General features: G+C 42.5%; 1 protein-coding gene across 3 annotated transcripts; it reads left to right on the top strand.

Moving 5' to 3' along the window:
• Positions 1 to 1,084: 1,084 nt before the first annotated feature.
• Positions 1,085 to 10,018, top strand: Cnbp (CCHC-type zinc finger nucleic acid binding protein). Of its 3 annotated transcripts, none has more exons than XM_034511712.2 (5): positions 1,085 to 1,759; positions 7,176 to 7,313; positions 7,412 to 7,504; positions 7,663 to 7,861; positions 8,940 to 10,018. In XM_034511712.2, exons 2-5 carry the CDS (start codon positions 7,190 to 7,192, stop codon positions 9,055 to 9,057), a joined length of 534 nt encoding a protein of 177 aa, XP_034367603.1. In that variant the 5' UTR covers positions 1,085 to 1,759; positions 7,176 to 7,189; the 3' UTR covers positions 9,058 to 10,018. The 3 variants fall into 3 exon arrangements, with proteins under 3 accessions (XP_034367603.1, XP_034367602.1, XP_034367605.1); XM_034511711.2 differs by having other exon boundaries at positions 1,593 to 1,759; positions 7,660 to 7,861; positions 8,940 to 9,289; XM_034511714.2 differs by having other exon boundaries at positions 1,613 to 1,759; positions 7,176 to 7,292; positions 7,660 to 7,861; positions 8,940 to 9,289.
• The last annotated feature ends 4,736 nt before the right edge of the window (positions 10,019 to 14,754 follow it).

Genomic DNA, 14,754 nt, shown 5'->3' with positions numbered 1-14,754 from the left:
TGCTAGGATTTAAGAAGACACTGCTTGTCTGCAATTGCTTTATCTGCAGGGCTGGATATGTTGGTGTATGCCTATAACCCCAGCACTTGGGCAATGAAGTTAGGGGACCAAGAGAGTTCAAGGTTATCTTCAGCTATATATGGAGTTTGAAGCCATCCTGTGCTCGGAGACCCAGTCTCAAACAAGCAAGCAAGCAAACAAACAAACAAGATAGATAGATAAAAAAGATAAAGATACTATATTATGAAAATCAGAGAAGAGGGAGAGAATCTATGTATCTATAAAGCTGTATACAATTTCCATTAAGAAACAAATTGAAACAAAATCTACCATTTTGCCGCGCAGTGGTGGCGCACGCCTTTGATCCCAGCACTTGGGAGGCAGAGGCAGGCGGATTTCTGAGTTCGAGGTCAGCCTGGTCTACAGAGTGAGTTCCAGGACAGCCAGGGCTACACAGAGAAACCCTGTCTCCAAAAACAAAAACAAAAAAGAAAACCTTTTATGCTTTATCATTTTTGTTTAAAGGTTTAAAAATAGCATGTGTTCTTAAAGTTCATTCACATTTTGACAATTGTTGAGTATTAACACTGACTTAAACACAAACTGCTAAATGCTTTGCGTTGATGAGTAGGTTTTATGTCTCCCAATCAGTCATAGCCTTGGAACCAGAAGGATCCACTGAGATGACATGCTAGGGAAAACAGTAGCTCAAGTCTCCATAGTCGCCAACAGAGGACTTCTACTGGCGAGGAGAGTTCATCCTAGTTTTACTTTCTAACCTTTTTAGGATTATTTTTTATTTTATGTGCATGGATGTTTTGCTTGCATGCATGTCTGTGTAGCATGTGTAGTAAGCAGTGCCTGTGGAGGCAAAGGGTTCTGGATCCTCCAGAACTAGTGTTATAGATGGGTACAAAATGCAAACGGATCACTCCTGAATGGGGTAGCCCAGGCAGAGACTTTCCTGGCCCCCTCTTTCATCCATAAATCCTAGGGATGTCATTCATTATGGGTCACAAGAAGTGTTGTGACACAAATCACCTGTCACCATCTTCAACCCTACTATGCATTTTCATTTAGGGCTATTGCAAGCCAGGGGAACTAGCAGCGCGCTGTCCATTTATACCCAGGAAACACAGAACCCAAACGCATCTCATGGACCGTAATGGTAGCCACAGCCGCTTCTATGATCAGGCCACTAAGACCTTCCCCCAAACTTAAAGTGTGTGTTCTGGAAACCTGGCCTGCTTCTGAGCCCCACAGGCTTAGGGGAGGCTGGGCAGGGGTAGGTTGGCTCCAGCAAGCCGCGACCACTGCCCGGGCCAGTCTCCTAGGCTACAGCTGGCGAGAACCATCACTTGGAGTTAGAGTAAGGCCAGCAAAGGCTCGAGGGACGAACTGCCTGTAGGAAAGCAGTGAAACACCGATCGGAGCCACGGAACCCAGCTACGGGCGGGAAGGCCGCGAGAGCCGCAGGACGGAAGAGGCTGGGTGTGGAGCAGGCCGCCCCGCCCCCGCCGCCCTCGCGCGAGGCCGCGCTCCCAGCGGGCGACTCTGATTGGCTGGCCTAGCTTCCTGCGCTGATTGGACCCGTGGGCGAGGCGGAGGAGAGCCGTGCGCAGCGGCGTGTGTGGGGCCGTGTGCAGACCCGCGTGTGGCGCAGGCAAGGACTCTGAAAATAAACAGTCGCTGCTTTGCGAGTCGCCTTCTTGGTTCTACGTCCGAGTCTCCTCCAGTGTGAGCAGCTCAGACGCTGAAGGTGAGAGCCGAGGGTGTAGCCTGCGCAATGGAGGTCGCGGGGTTGGTGCGGCCGAGACCGACGGAGGGCCGGAACTGCGAGGCCCGATGGCGGCCGCACCTTGGCCTGCGCCCTGCTGCGTCAGGCGCGGGGCTCGGCCCGACTGCCGCCTCGGCCCCAGTTTCTGGCCCGCCGCTCTCGGGCGGGCGTTCTGGCCGTCCTGCGGCGCGGGCACTAGGGCCGGGGTGCGGGGGGGCCTCTCTCGGCCCCCAGGGCCACGCAGGCCTCATCCGTGTGGCGACGAGGCCCGGCGCCCTTGGGGCCGAGGCGGGGAGGGTCGCGCGCGGGCCTAGCGCCGAGGGCCAGTGTGGCGGGAACTCATGGAACGGGGCGGTGTGGCGGGGGAGAGCGCCTGCTCGAGGTGGAGGTCCCCAGGCCGAGCTCCGGGTGGAGGCCTGGCGGGCCATGTGCCAGCGGCTGCGGGGCCTCAGGACCTGGCCCGTGACGAAGCCCGCGTACGCCCCTGTAAGGCTCAGGAGTCTGGATTCGGTTCTCCGTACTGTCGACCTTTATTCAAACTCCTGATTTCTTGTAGTTTGTATTCTTAAGCAGCTTATTCGACATCGTTACCCGAAAGAAACCACCTTTCCCTGACTCGACGAGATTCAAGTCTTAAGTCCTTCAAACCCCCCCTCTTTTTTTTTTTTTTTTTTTTTTTTTAATGGAGCGGGAGCGGGGTAGAAGGGACTCGTAGATTGTCAGGCCTTTAAGGCCATCAGGGCGACAGAGGTTTTTACCAATATCTCTCGGATGAAACGGATATAAATTAGAAGCAAGCTTCGAAAGTAGAGTTGGCAAAGAAAAATCTAGGTTTTTTTTCATTAGCGTGAAAACCTGTTATAGAACGGTTTAATCGCTCTCACTTGGGTTTGGGTGTTGATTTTATATAGGTAAAGCTTTTTGCTTCTTGCCACATGTCAAGCACATGGCCTCGGCCACCAGGCACTTTCAGAGGAAGTGACTACATCTGGGGTGGGGGCGGGGGTCTTGGGAAAGGAGACATTGCACAGCAATCGGCTGATTAGGTTTTTGGAATATTCTTGGAAGACACAAAATAGACAAACCACGACACTCAATTTGTCTGCATTAAAGTAAAAGGGAATTCAGTTATATCCCCGTTTTACCCCCAAATTAAGTTTAATGAGAAAAAATTACCATTTCCTGTTGCTTGACCCAGTTTTGGACTTAGGACAGTGAATTAATCTTTGGATTTCAATTTGCAAGTTTGTTAGCCATTTGCTCCTACTAAATATTGAATGTAAGATTTTGAACGTTTAAAAAAGATACATAAGCTGTAGTCCTTATCACTTTCTTCTTTAGCTCTGAAAAACTGAAAGTTAATGTTGGTTAAAATTCAAGCTTATCAAATTGTAACCCCAATAGTCCTAGGTACCTTTTTTTTTTTTTTTTTTTTTTTTAAGCTTGTTAAGCTTGCTTCTTGTCTACAAGGAACTCTTTGTATGCTGGACTATAAAAGGAATAATTTATTGGAATCCCAAGGGCTGAATTAAGGGCTTAATTTTTCCCTCAAATTACAACTCCTGGTAACAGGTTTTAAAACTTAACAGTACTATATCTGTGTATTTACCTCCTATTTCACATTAGGAAATTATTGTATTTGAAGTATTTATTTTGGTATTGATAGCAAGAAGTGATTTATTTGTAAAATGTTTTAAGCCTAGTCAGCTGAAGACCAAGGGCTTACATTCAGGCAGTTGAGCAACTGCAAGTATTTAGATTTTGTAATGATGTATGATGTGATTCTTTTTACCTTTTAGACTTAAAAACATTACATAGTAAATAAGTCATTGCTGGGGTGATAGCTCTGTTAGTTAATTTTTAGAGGTTTTGCCTTCTCCTAGGCTCCTGTCAGTAAGTGGAGAGCCAGAGTACTAATACCAAGGCATCCTGGCCAGCGATGTGGAGAATGTCCTTTTCCACCCTGCCTCACTTAATAGGGCTCTTGTTCTGGCACTAATTTCAGGTTGTTAAATACTTGGGATACTAAAGTGAATTTAAGGCCTCGTGCAGATAGGAAGGCTTTGTACATTTTGAATACAAGCCAGGTGTTTTGATATTGGCCTATATCATCCCAGTACTTGGGAAGGGTAGACAGGATTGCAAATAAATTTGAAGCCCGCCTAGACTGTAGAATAAAATTGTTTTAAAAGGGCAGGACAATCCAGGAGTGGGGACACTCATTTAATACCAGAACTGAGGCCCATCTCTTAAATTTGAGAACTGCCTCCTATATCTAATAAGTTCCAGGCCAACAGAGGCTGCTGCATATGACCCTATTTCAAAAGGAGGTGGTGGGGGAGGTAGAAGAACTATGAGAGTGCTGCAGTAATCTGGAGTTGACTCCATCATTACTAATGAGGGTATTTAGCTAGTGAGATTAAGCTGTTAGTGTTTGTGTGTGTTAACACTCAGAAGGATAAGAAGACAAGATTTTGGCCTAAAATCAAATCTCTGTGAAGAATTACTGTGAATAAATTAAAAATTACTCCAGTGTCTCACCTGTTGTAGTTTTTATTTGGTTCATCTAAAAGAACAAAAACTTTATGCGTTTGGGGTTTAAATTACATATAAGAAGCAGTATGTATGTATGTATGTATGTATGTATATGTAAGTATTTTCCTTTATTATTTAGCTAGCCTTAGAGGATTTAGAGGTAAACTCTTGACATCTTGTTAGTACTAGGTTCTACCTGTATGGCTTTAGTAGGTGAGTCACTTGTACTCAGATTTGTTCTTCTAATTGTTATCATCATCATGTTTTGTTGAGACAAGTTTCTCTTTGTGGCCCGCTGTGTCTTGGAACTCATTCTGTAGACCAGGTTGTCCTTGAACTCAGAGATCTGCCTGACTCTGCCTCCCTAGTGCTAGGATTAAATGAATGTGCCACCAAGCCCAGCCACCCTCTCCTTATTGAAAGGGAGTGAGGATACATACCTTGAAGAGTGTACAAGATAGTAGATGATGTAATTATGGCTGGCTCAGTAGAAACTCAGCTATTAAGCTTTGCACAGGTAATCAGGGAAGGCAGGTACGGGTGTAATTAACCAAGGTCAGGTAGTGAATTGTAGGGTGAAACAGTTTGTTCCAGTTGATACTATTATTTTTTCATCATGGTGGCCAGAATCTGGTAAGAGGCTGTATCTTGCTTTTTATTATATCTAGTATGTTACAACAACAGAGTATGGTATTGTGGTGCCAAGCCAATACCACTGGAGCAGTATGTTCCAGAAGGCAAGAATTGCCCTGTGATCCTCAGTATAACAACTGTGATAAGGCAAGGATAACCCTTTGCTTAGGAAAAATAACTTAAGGGTCTAGGGCATTAAAAAAATGAATGTAAACCACTGCGGTAAGAAAGCCAGATGAAATAGTAAAGTTAGCTCAACACACACCAAAGTTGGTGGTGAGGACTGTGTATCTTTGAGGTGACATAACATGGGTAGCCAAGTTAACTAGCTAACCTGAACTTAACCATGATTCTAGAAGCTTTTTATACTGCTACTATACTAGCAGCACATCTGTTGTCTAACAGCAGTGAAAAGGAGTATTCTGGGTTTGGAATTGATTTTGTTGAGATTTTGTCTCAACACGTTTCTGGTCTAAACACTTGATCATCCTGTCTCAGTCTCATGCTGGGATGTTAGGGATGCACCTGCCAGTGTGCCTGATAATACTGCATTTTACTTTTTTTTTTTTTTTTTTTTTTTTTTTTTTTTGAGACAGGGTTTTTCTGTGTTGTCCTGGAACTCACTCTGTAGATCAGGCTGGCCTCGAACTCAGAAATCCGCCTGCCTCTGCCTCCCAAGTGCTGGGATTAAAGGCGTGCGCCACCTTTAATCTGCCCGGCCTTGATATTTCATATTGGCATTTTGTGATAGTAATTCTACAGAGGTATGAGCTTGAGTGACAAGTTACAATAAGATAGAGACTTGGCTGCTGGCTCATTTTATCTTTGGTGGAAATTTTCAACTACTCTTAGATTTTTAGATAATACTTTTTTTCTTCCACTTAGAACTTTCTCGATTTTCTCTTTATACTAGCACTATTTTTATTTTGTATGACTCCTTTTGTCTGCATGTTTGTGTGTGCACCGTATGGGTAAATGGTGCTAGTGGAGGCTAGAAGAGGGTGTTCAATGTCCTGGAACTGGAGCCATGCCATTGTTGGGAAGAGAATTCTAGTCACGAGCAGCAAATGTTTGTAACTGTTGAGTAATCACTTCAGCCTGTAGGGTTTTTTTTGTTTGTTTGTTTGGCTAGTTTGTTGCTTTTCATCAGAAATGTCCTTACAGAGGGAGCCTTGCTCCCTATTGGAAGCAAAAGCCTTTGCTCCTAAAAATCATCATACATAGGACTATATACCTATGATTTGAGGAAAATGAGTTTGAGTGTACTCTTAATGAGTGCTTAATTGAAAACATTAACATAGTAAATTAGTGATAGAGTAACTTTTGTGATACCAAGCATATTTAGTGCTTTACTGTTAGTATTTGGTTAGATTGAATTGGGTCTATATAAAATAGAAATTGTACAGAGCAGAAAGGACTTAAGGCCTCCCCATCTTTGCAGAAGCTGTGATATATAACTGCTACTAAAATGATCACTATATAGTGTGCTGTAGTGATTCAAAGGTGAGCTGATTCACTCAGTCTCAGCCCTCCAGGAATATGATTACAAGCATTGTTAGTCTGATTTTTTTTTTTTTTAAATAGACTTGGCGTTGAGATGGCGCTTAAAAGTTGGAAAAGGATGTGACAAGTAAGGGGGGGGTTGCAAAAGAATCTGATAGTCATAGGTAAAGTCATAGTTCTCAGCCATGTTTTAAGTTTCTGTGAGGAGTGGTCACAATCTAAAAGACCTAACAAATGCAGTTGAAGAGGGAGTACTTAGAGTTGCCGGACCTTAGGGGGAAGGCAATTTGCATGCATAGTATCTAAGACGATTAGACTTATGAGCTCAACTGGCTGTGGGTTTACTTTTGGTTTCAAGTTTTTGAGAAAGTGAATATATGTAGCCCAGGCTGGCCTAGATAGAACTCAGGATTCTTTGCCACTGCTCTTGACATGAAATTTTAAATTAGTGTTTCTGGGCAAAAGGAAGCTATTTTTCTGTTTTTGTTATTAAGTTTCCTTGTGTAGTAGGTACACGTGGTGTCTGTGCATACAAGGTGGACGGGGAATATTGAGGTATTACTGAGATTATCACAGGCATGTTAATCCATATATGCCTCTTTTAGAAGTTGTAAGACACAGTTTCAGAGTTTTTCATTTTTCGTATGGTAGTAGGTGTATGAAGCACAGGTACATAGTTAGGTGTATGAATTCTAAGTGTTTAATGATATTTTTTGATATTTCAAAGCTCCAACTGCAGCTATGAGCAGCAACGAATGCTTCAAGTGTGGACGGTCTGGCCACTGGGCCAGGGAATGCCCCACCGGTGGAGGTCGGGGTCGTGGAATGAGAAGCCGCGGCAGAGGTGGTTTTACCTCGGATAGAGGTATTTTTGTCGAATAAAAAATTTTGAAGTACTCCAGCATTCATTAATACCAAGACTGGCCTGATTATCCCAATTTTTTTTGTTTCTGCTCAAACTAGGGTTCCAGTTTGTTTCCTCGTCTCTTCCTGACATCTGCTACCGCTGTGGTGAGTCTGGTCATCTTGCCAAGGATTGTGATCTTCAGGAGGATGGTAAGTATTTAACACTTCATACTCTTGGGAGAGGAGTGTGTACCCACACACAGCTTTGTAAGGTTTTCTAGCTTTGAGGATTTGTAGCATGTGGCTTAGATATAGTACTTTATAAAGGTTTTATAGTCTTGGTCTGCTTCTTTTCCTTATTGTTGAAGCCTGCTATAACTGCGGTAGAGGTGGCCACATTGCCAAGGACTGCAAGGAGCCCAAGAGAGAGCGAGAGCAATGCTGCTACAACTGTGGCAAGCCAGGCCATCTGGCTCGTGACTGTGACCACGCGGATGAGCAGAAATGCTATTCTTGTGGTGAATTTGGACATATTCAAAAAGACTGCACCAAGGTGAAGTGCTATAGGTGAGTCATAAAAGTGGGTGCTGAAAAACTTGATTTTTATGGAGGTAGTATCTGTTGAGGACAGCTTGTGATTTGTTCTTCCTTAGGGTAGATCATCATCAGGCTTAGTGGCAAAAAAGATGACTTTACTTACTGAGCAGTCTTGTCTTACTTTTTTGAGATGAGTTCACTATGTAGCCCAAATTGGCCCCTCAATTTGAGGCAGTTTTAACTACTTTAGCTACCACTCCTGGCAAAGACACTGAACCAAGATAAGGTGTAGAGTTGGGGCAGTAAGGGCTCAGTGAGTGTGAAAGGACTTGTGCAAGCCTGTATCCCATAGGGAAGGAAGAAACAAACACCTGCCGTTTATACTCCGACTTCCCATATGTGATCTATATAGCTTGTGTATGGTGTAGTTACTAAGTGCTCTTGGGGCATATAAATAAAACCTTAGGGATTAACTTAGAAAGTTAATGTTTTGGACTTGATGCTTTGGACTTAGTACTAGTTAATCAATCTCTTGCGACAAGGTTTTTGAGAACCTAGTTTTTTTACTCTTCTCTGTTCTTTTTTGTTTTTTTGAGACAGGGTTTCTCTGTGTAGCCCTGGCTGTCCTGGAACTCACTCTGTAGACCAGGCTGGCCTAGAACTCAGAAATCCGCCTGCCTCTGCCTCCCAAGTGCTGGGATTAAAGGCGTGCGCCACCACCGCCCAGCCCTCTTCTCTGTTCTTAATTAAGATACAAAGATAGACTCTTAGCTGGGTATGATGATTTAACTCCCATAGCACAGCACAGAGCTAGAAGGTTGTGTTTGTGGCCTTAGTCGGCTTAGGTTGTTTTCGAAAGTAAAGCAGTGTATAGTCCTTTTAAAGAAGGAAGAAAACACTCAGTGTACTGTAAGGGATTTAAAAACAACCTGGGCAATGTCTTCTAAATGAGAATAGTCTTGTAAAGAAAAACATACTTATTTGTGTTTATTAATAAGCTTTTTTTGTTGATATTGACCATTGATTTAAGAGCAGTTTTATTCTGAGAAGCAGTGTCAAAACTATGTAAATCCTTTTTTTTTTGTTTTTTTGTTTTTGTTTCTTTTAGGTGTGGTGAAACTGGTCATGTAGCCATCAATTGCAGCAAGACAAGTGAAGTCAACTGTTACCGCTGTGGCGAGTCAGGGCATCTTGCACGGGAATGCACAATTGAGGCTACAGCCTAATTATTTTCCTTTGTCGCCCCTCCTTTTTCTGATTGATGGTTGTATTATTTTCTCTGAATCCTCTTCACTGGCCAAAGGTTGGCAGATAGAGGCTGTTCCCAGGCCAGTGAGCTTTACTTGCAGTGTAAAAGGAGGAAAGGGGTGGAAAAAACCGAATTTCTGCATTTAACTACAAAAAAAAAGTTTATGTTTAGTTTGGTAGAGGTGTTATGTATAATGCTTTGTTAAAGAACCCCCTTTCCGTGCCACTGGTGAATAGGGATTAATGAATGGGAAGAGTTCAGTCAGACCAGTAAGCCCTTCTGGGTTTGAGTGTGTTCCCATGTAGGAGGTAAAACCAATTCTGGAAGCATCTAAGCTTCCATAAATAACTTTAATTCTTAGCATAATGACGGCCTTGGATTGTCTGACCTCAGTAGCTATTAAATAACATCGAGTAACATCTGCATCAGGCCCTCATAGAACATACAGTTGAGTTGGGAGTAAACTGAAAAGACAAATGTGTTGAAGGTTGTGCCAGGGAATCTGGCTAAAAGCCTAACACAGAAGCAGCTTCATCCCAGTGTTGATGCTGGACGTACAGATGGTGATGGCAAAGGTGTAGAACACATTTTTTCAAAGACTAAATCTAAAACCCAGAGTAAACATCCGATGCTCAGAGTTAGCATAATTTGGAGCTATTCAGGAATTGCAGAGAAATGCATTTTCACAGAAATCAAGATGTTATTTTTGTATACTATATCACTTAGACAACTGTTTCATTTGCTGTAATCAGTTTTTAAAAGTCAGATGGAAAAAGCAACTGAAGTCCTAGAAAATAGAAAATGTAATTTTAAACTATTCCAATAAAGCTGGAGGAGGAAGGGGAGTTTGACTAAAGTTCCTTTTGTTTGTTTGAAATTTTCATCAATGTATATAGAACAAAATGCCATATTAAAGAGGGGAATGTGGAGGACTGAAAGATGACAGCTTGGACTTTTCTTTCTGTGCTAAGAGATGTCTTCAGTAAGGGAAAGGTGGTGATAGAAGAACACAATGTTGTATTAATTTGCAGAGCTATGAAGAGTTCTCTGTGGGTCTATGTTCTAATTGTCTAGTGGATAAAGACAATTGCCACATAAGCTTGGTGACCTGAGTTTAGTTCCAAAATCCATGTAAAAGAACTGAATCCACAGTTGTGCTTTGACTTAAACATATGAACAAAAGAACATTTCTCTTGACCTGTTGTCACAATACCCCTAATTTTTCACTCAAAATGGTCTGGTACTTTACTTACTGCTTTTTTAGTATGTTATATTTAGCTTTATTATGTTGGATTCCATGGCCCTGCCAACCCCAGAATCATCTGGCTTTATGCCCTTTATAATAAAAGCAAGTTAATACTATGTAGTTTAGGGTTAACCCTAAGCACCCTTCCTACCTGCTCTCTGAAATACAATTGGCGATTTTCCTGTTTAGTAGTTCTGATCCACTCTTAGTGCCATGTAATTCTTCACATTGGGTGTTTGTTTTTTTAAATCTTACATATAAGTAGAATTCTTGCCAGTTTGTGATGTTCTGTCACATTGATGTCAGTGTGGGAGTATTTCATCTGTGCCATGCCTGTGACAAAATTTCCACACTTAGAATCTTGGTGTTTTTACTGAGCAAGTAGTATGTCAAAGCAGCCAAGCATATTAAAAATCCTAGTAAATGTGTTTCTAAAAGTAGAAACCAGCATAAGGAATGGCCTGTTTTCAAACATTACTGTGCAATGTTGAGAGTAGGCACAAAGGATGAGTGCTTACTAGGTAATGGTACCTGATAAGCTGAACTTTGAACCCATGCTAAGATGGAAAAGAGAACAGGCTTGCTTACAGTCCTTGTGACCTGCACAGCTTTGGCATAGATGCATGTGCTCAATAAAACTAGCTACATCCCCAGCCCGCTGCTTTATTCTCCCAGGTGCTGAAATTCCAGGCATGAGCTACCACACCCAACTCTGAGGCAGTCTTTCCTTTCTGGCCTCCTTTATAGATGGTGCCTTGAAGCCAGGTGCATGCCTTTAATCTCAGCACTCAAGACAGAAGCAGGCAGATCTCAGAGGCCAGCCTGGTCTACAAAATATTTTCTAGGACAGCCAGAGCTGCTACACAGAAAAATATCCTGTCTCAATAAAATAAAATAAAAAATTGGTGCCCTGTCCTTTGTTTCCTAATATCCTTTAATGAATTAAAATTTACTATGTGCCTATAGATATTTGCATTGAAGTCAGAGAACAATTCTCATGATTTTATTTTATTTTTTATTTTTTTTATTTCATGATTTTATTTTTTTACATTTAATGTTCAAGAGTCACCCATCGGTTTGTAAATTTTTTACAAGATTGACTGAAGTACAGTTTTGTGGTCTTTACAAATACTGAAAATTGTAAGGACATTGGCTCTTAATAGAAAGTTAAAGTGAGCAGAGGAGCCGACTTCAGTTTCTAGCAGGCCATGGTGGATGCTCAGAACTACCTGTTATCTCCAGCTTCACAGGATCTGATGCCCTGACATGGTCCTTACATGCAGGTGGACATAGCTGGAGAAAAGATGCATAATTGAGAATCTTAAACAGCAACAACAAAAAAGCGTGTTAGGCCCTTACCACTGGGGCATACCTGTAGCCCAGTAGGTATGATTATGTTGAAATACATGAAAAACTGCCCAAAGTTGAGACCCCTGTAGTAGGTTTTGTTGTGAAAAAATCTAGTCCTACTTTTTCATACAAAGTGCTATCTTCTGCATGGAGAGCAGGATGCTTGGGGTTTTGTTTCTTTTCCTGGTCCAGTTAGGAAATAGTATCCACCCAGCTGGAGGTAGAAAACAGCATGTCCTAGACTTTACATTTATTTAGTTAGCTATAAAACAAAATTAAACTTGTTTATAGTAACCTGCTTTTCTGCCCTCCCCTTTGGAGACTGTGTGTGTGTGTGTGTGTGTGTGTGTGTGTGTGTGTGTGTGTGTGTGTGGTTTTTTTCCTGGAATTTTCTCTTAACCAGGCTGCTTTCTAACTCAGATCCTCTGCCATTGAGTGCTGGGATTAAAGATGTATGCCACACGGCTTCAGTGTACCAAGTTTATAAGGGATACCAAAAAAGCTATAATAGCAAAACTGGTCTCCAAAGGCACTACACACATCCTGCACATATACACACTCAGACACCTATTAAAAACTGCAACAGGTAGTGGCTGCACTTGCCTTAATTTTAGCACTTGGAGGTAGAGGCAGGTAGAGCTCAAGAGATTGATGCTAGCCAGTCTTGAAAAACTGCAAGCTGGGGTGGTGTGTGCCTTTAATTTCAAAACTCAAGTGAGGTGAGTATGTGAGGTAATTTTGCTCTAAAGTTCCAGGCAGAGCCAACATGCTAAAACCCTTTCTCAAAAAAAAAAAAAAAAAAAAAAAAAAGAAAGCCTGGTTGTGGTGGCGCACGCCTTTAATCCCAGTACTTGGGAGGCAGAGGCAGGCAGATTTCTGAGTTCAAGGCCAGCCTGGTCTACAGAGTGAGTTCCAGGACAGCCTGGGCTATACAGAGAAACCCTGTCTCGAAAAACCAAAACAAACAAACAAAAAAAAAACTTGCTATTGTAGAGGACCTGCCTTTGGGGTTCTGGCACCAGCACCAAGACTAATGTCAATCACCTGTAACTACAGTTCCAGAGGATCTACTGCCCTCTTCTGGTCTCCGTGGCACCAGACACATAGTGCTATTTATATTTGCATGCAGGCAAAACACTGGAAGTAAAGAAAAAACACAATATGCTACATACCTGACTGCCACTCTCAGCATTTAGGAGGTAGAAGTTTAAGGTTTACTTGGCTACAGAACAAGACTCTTAAAATGAAAAGATGGGAAATGAGAGGTGAGATGGTTCAGAAGGGAAAGACATGGGGGTGGCTTAAGTTTGATTCCTGAAAGAACTGATCACTCTTGTTACTAGTGGGCATTTTGGAGGGCAGTGTTTTGATGTTTTTGGTGTTTACAACACTTCCTATAAGTTCTGGATAGGGAAAACAGTATTTAAGATTCAAAGAAAGGTGCAGGAGATATTCATTAGCAAAAACATTCTGGCTTATGGATCAGATAGAGTTGGGGAATATTTTTAACTTGGAAGTGTTCTTTTTTGTTGTTTGGTTTTGGTTTTGGTTTTGAGACAGGGTTTCTCTGTGTAGCCTTGGCTGTCCTGGAACTCACTCTGTAGACCAGGCTGGCCTCGAACTCAGAAATCCGCCTGCCTCTGCCTCCCAAGTGCTGGGATTAAAGGTGTGTGCCACCACAGCCCTGCAGGAAGTGTTCTTTCAACCAATTCATTGTGCTACATTTTTCTGTCCTGCTTCTGGCATAGATGACAAAGCAAGGCTTTTCACAGGAAGTGATTGAATTAATAAATAGATTGAGTTGTCCCACTGAGGATTCTTAAATGTTTTACTCTTTTTAAAAAAAGATCTTATGTATGTGAGCACATTGTTGCTGTCTTTAGACACACCAGAAAAGGGCATCAGATCCCATTACAGATGGTTGTGAGACACCATGTGGTTGCCTGGTACTGAACTCGGGACCTTTGGAGGAACAGTCAGTGCTCTTAACCACTGAGCCATCTCCAGCCCTGTTCTACTCTTATTTCTATGCATATGTGTGTGAATGTGGAGGTCAGAAGACAGTTTGTAGGAAGCACTTCTCTTTCATCATGGGAATTTCAACATGCAAACTCAGGTCATCAAGCTTGCTAGTAAGCAGCCCCACTCATTTCAACTGTGAGCTGGAAGTGGTGGAATACATCTGTAGTTCCAGCATTGGGAGGTTGAAAAAGTATTAGCATGCAGTTCTAGATCAGCCTAAGACGGATAACAAGACTTTGGTTTTTGTTTTTTTTAAAGTCAAAACAAAGCCAAAACCTATCCAAGGTGTAATGGCTGCACACCTTTAGTCCCAACACTTGGGAATCAGGAAGATCAGAGTTCAGGGAACCATCCTCAGCTACAAGGCATGTTTCAAAGCCACCTGGGCTACTTGAGGTCTTGGATGAAAACAAAAGTCTCTGGAATATAGGGACACATATCTTTATGTGTCTTTATGTGCTTTTCTTTAACTTGAGGCTAATCTGAGCTACACAGGGAGTTCCAGGGCAACAGAACAACCTAGTGACACCCCCAGTCTTCATGTGAAGAATGACTATTCTTGTTTGGAATAAAATAAGACAATAGACAAACCATTCAAGTGCAAAAAAAAAAAAAAATCCCACTAATTTTAGAATAAGCGTGGGCCTGGCAGTGGGCTCTGGACTGCTCATGATAACTGCCAGTTCTCAGTCGAAGCTGGTGGTTCCTGATTAGAGTCATTTCTCAGACTAGTGAAAGGGATGGAAAAGGAAGAGGGGAAGGGTTTATTTTTAATGTGCTAGGCATTTAATCTAGTGGTCTTTCATGTCATAGGAAGTGGAGCAGTGTTCATCTCTGACTTCATTTCCATTGGTTCCTCCTAATCCCACCCCCTGCTTTAAACTTATAGACAGTTGAGCAGTAAGGGCCCAAACTCCGCAAATCTCTGAATGTGAAAAGTCACAGTGGCTGGACAGTGGTGGCACACGCCTTTAATCCCAGCACTTGGGAGGCAGAGGCAGGCAGATTTCTGAGTTCGAGGCCAGCCTGGTCTACAGAGTGAGTTCCAGGACAGCC

Source organism: Arvicanthis niloticus, chromosome 9 (genome assembly GCF_011762505.2).
Source record: "Arvicanthis niloticus isolate mArvNil1 chromosome 9, mArvNil1.pat.X, whole genome shotgun sequence".
NCBI lineage: Eukaryota > Metazoa > Chordata > Mammalia > Rodentia > Muridae > Arvicanthis > Arvicanthis niloticus.
Note: the sequence above shows the minus strand (reverse complement) of the source record. Positions and strands in the feature narration are given on the sequence as shown.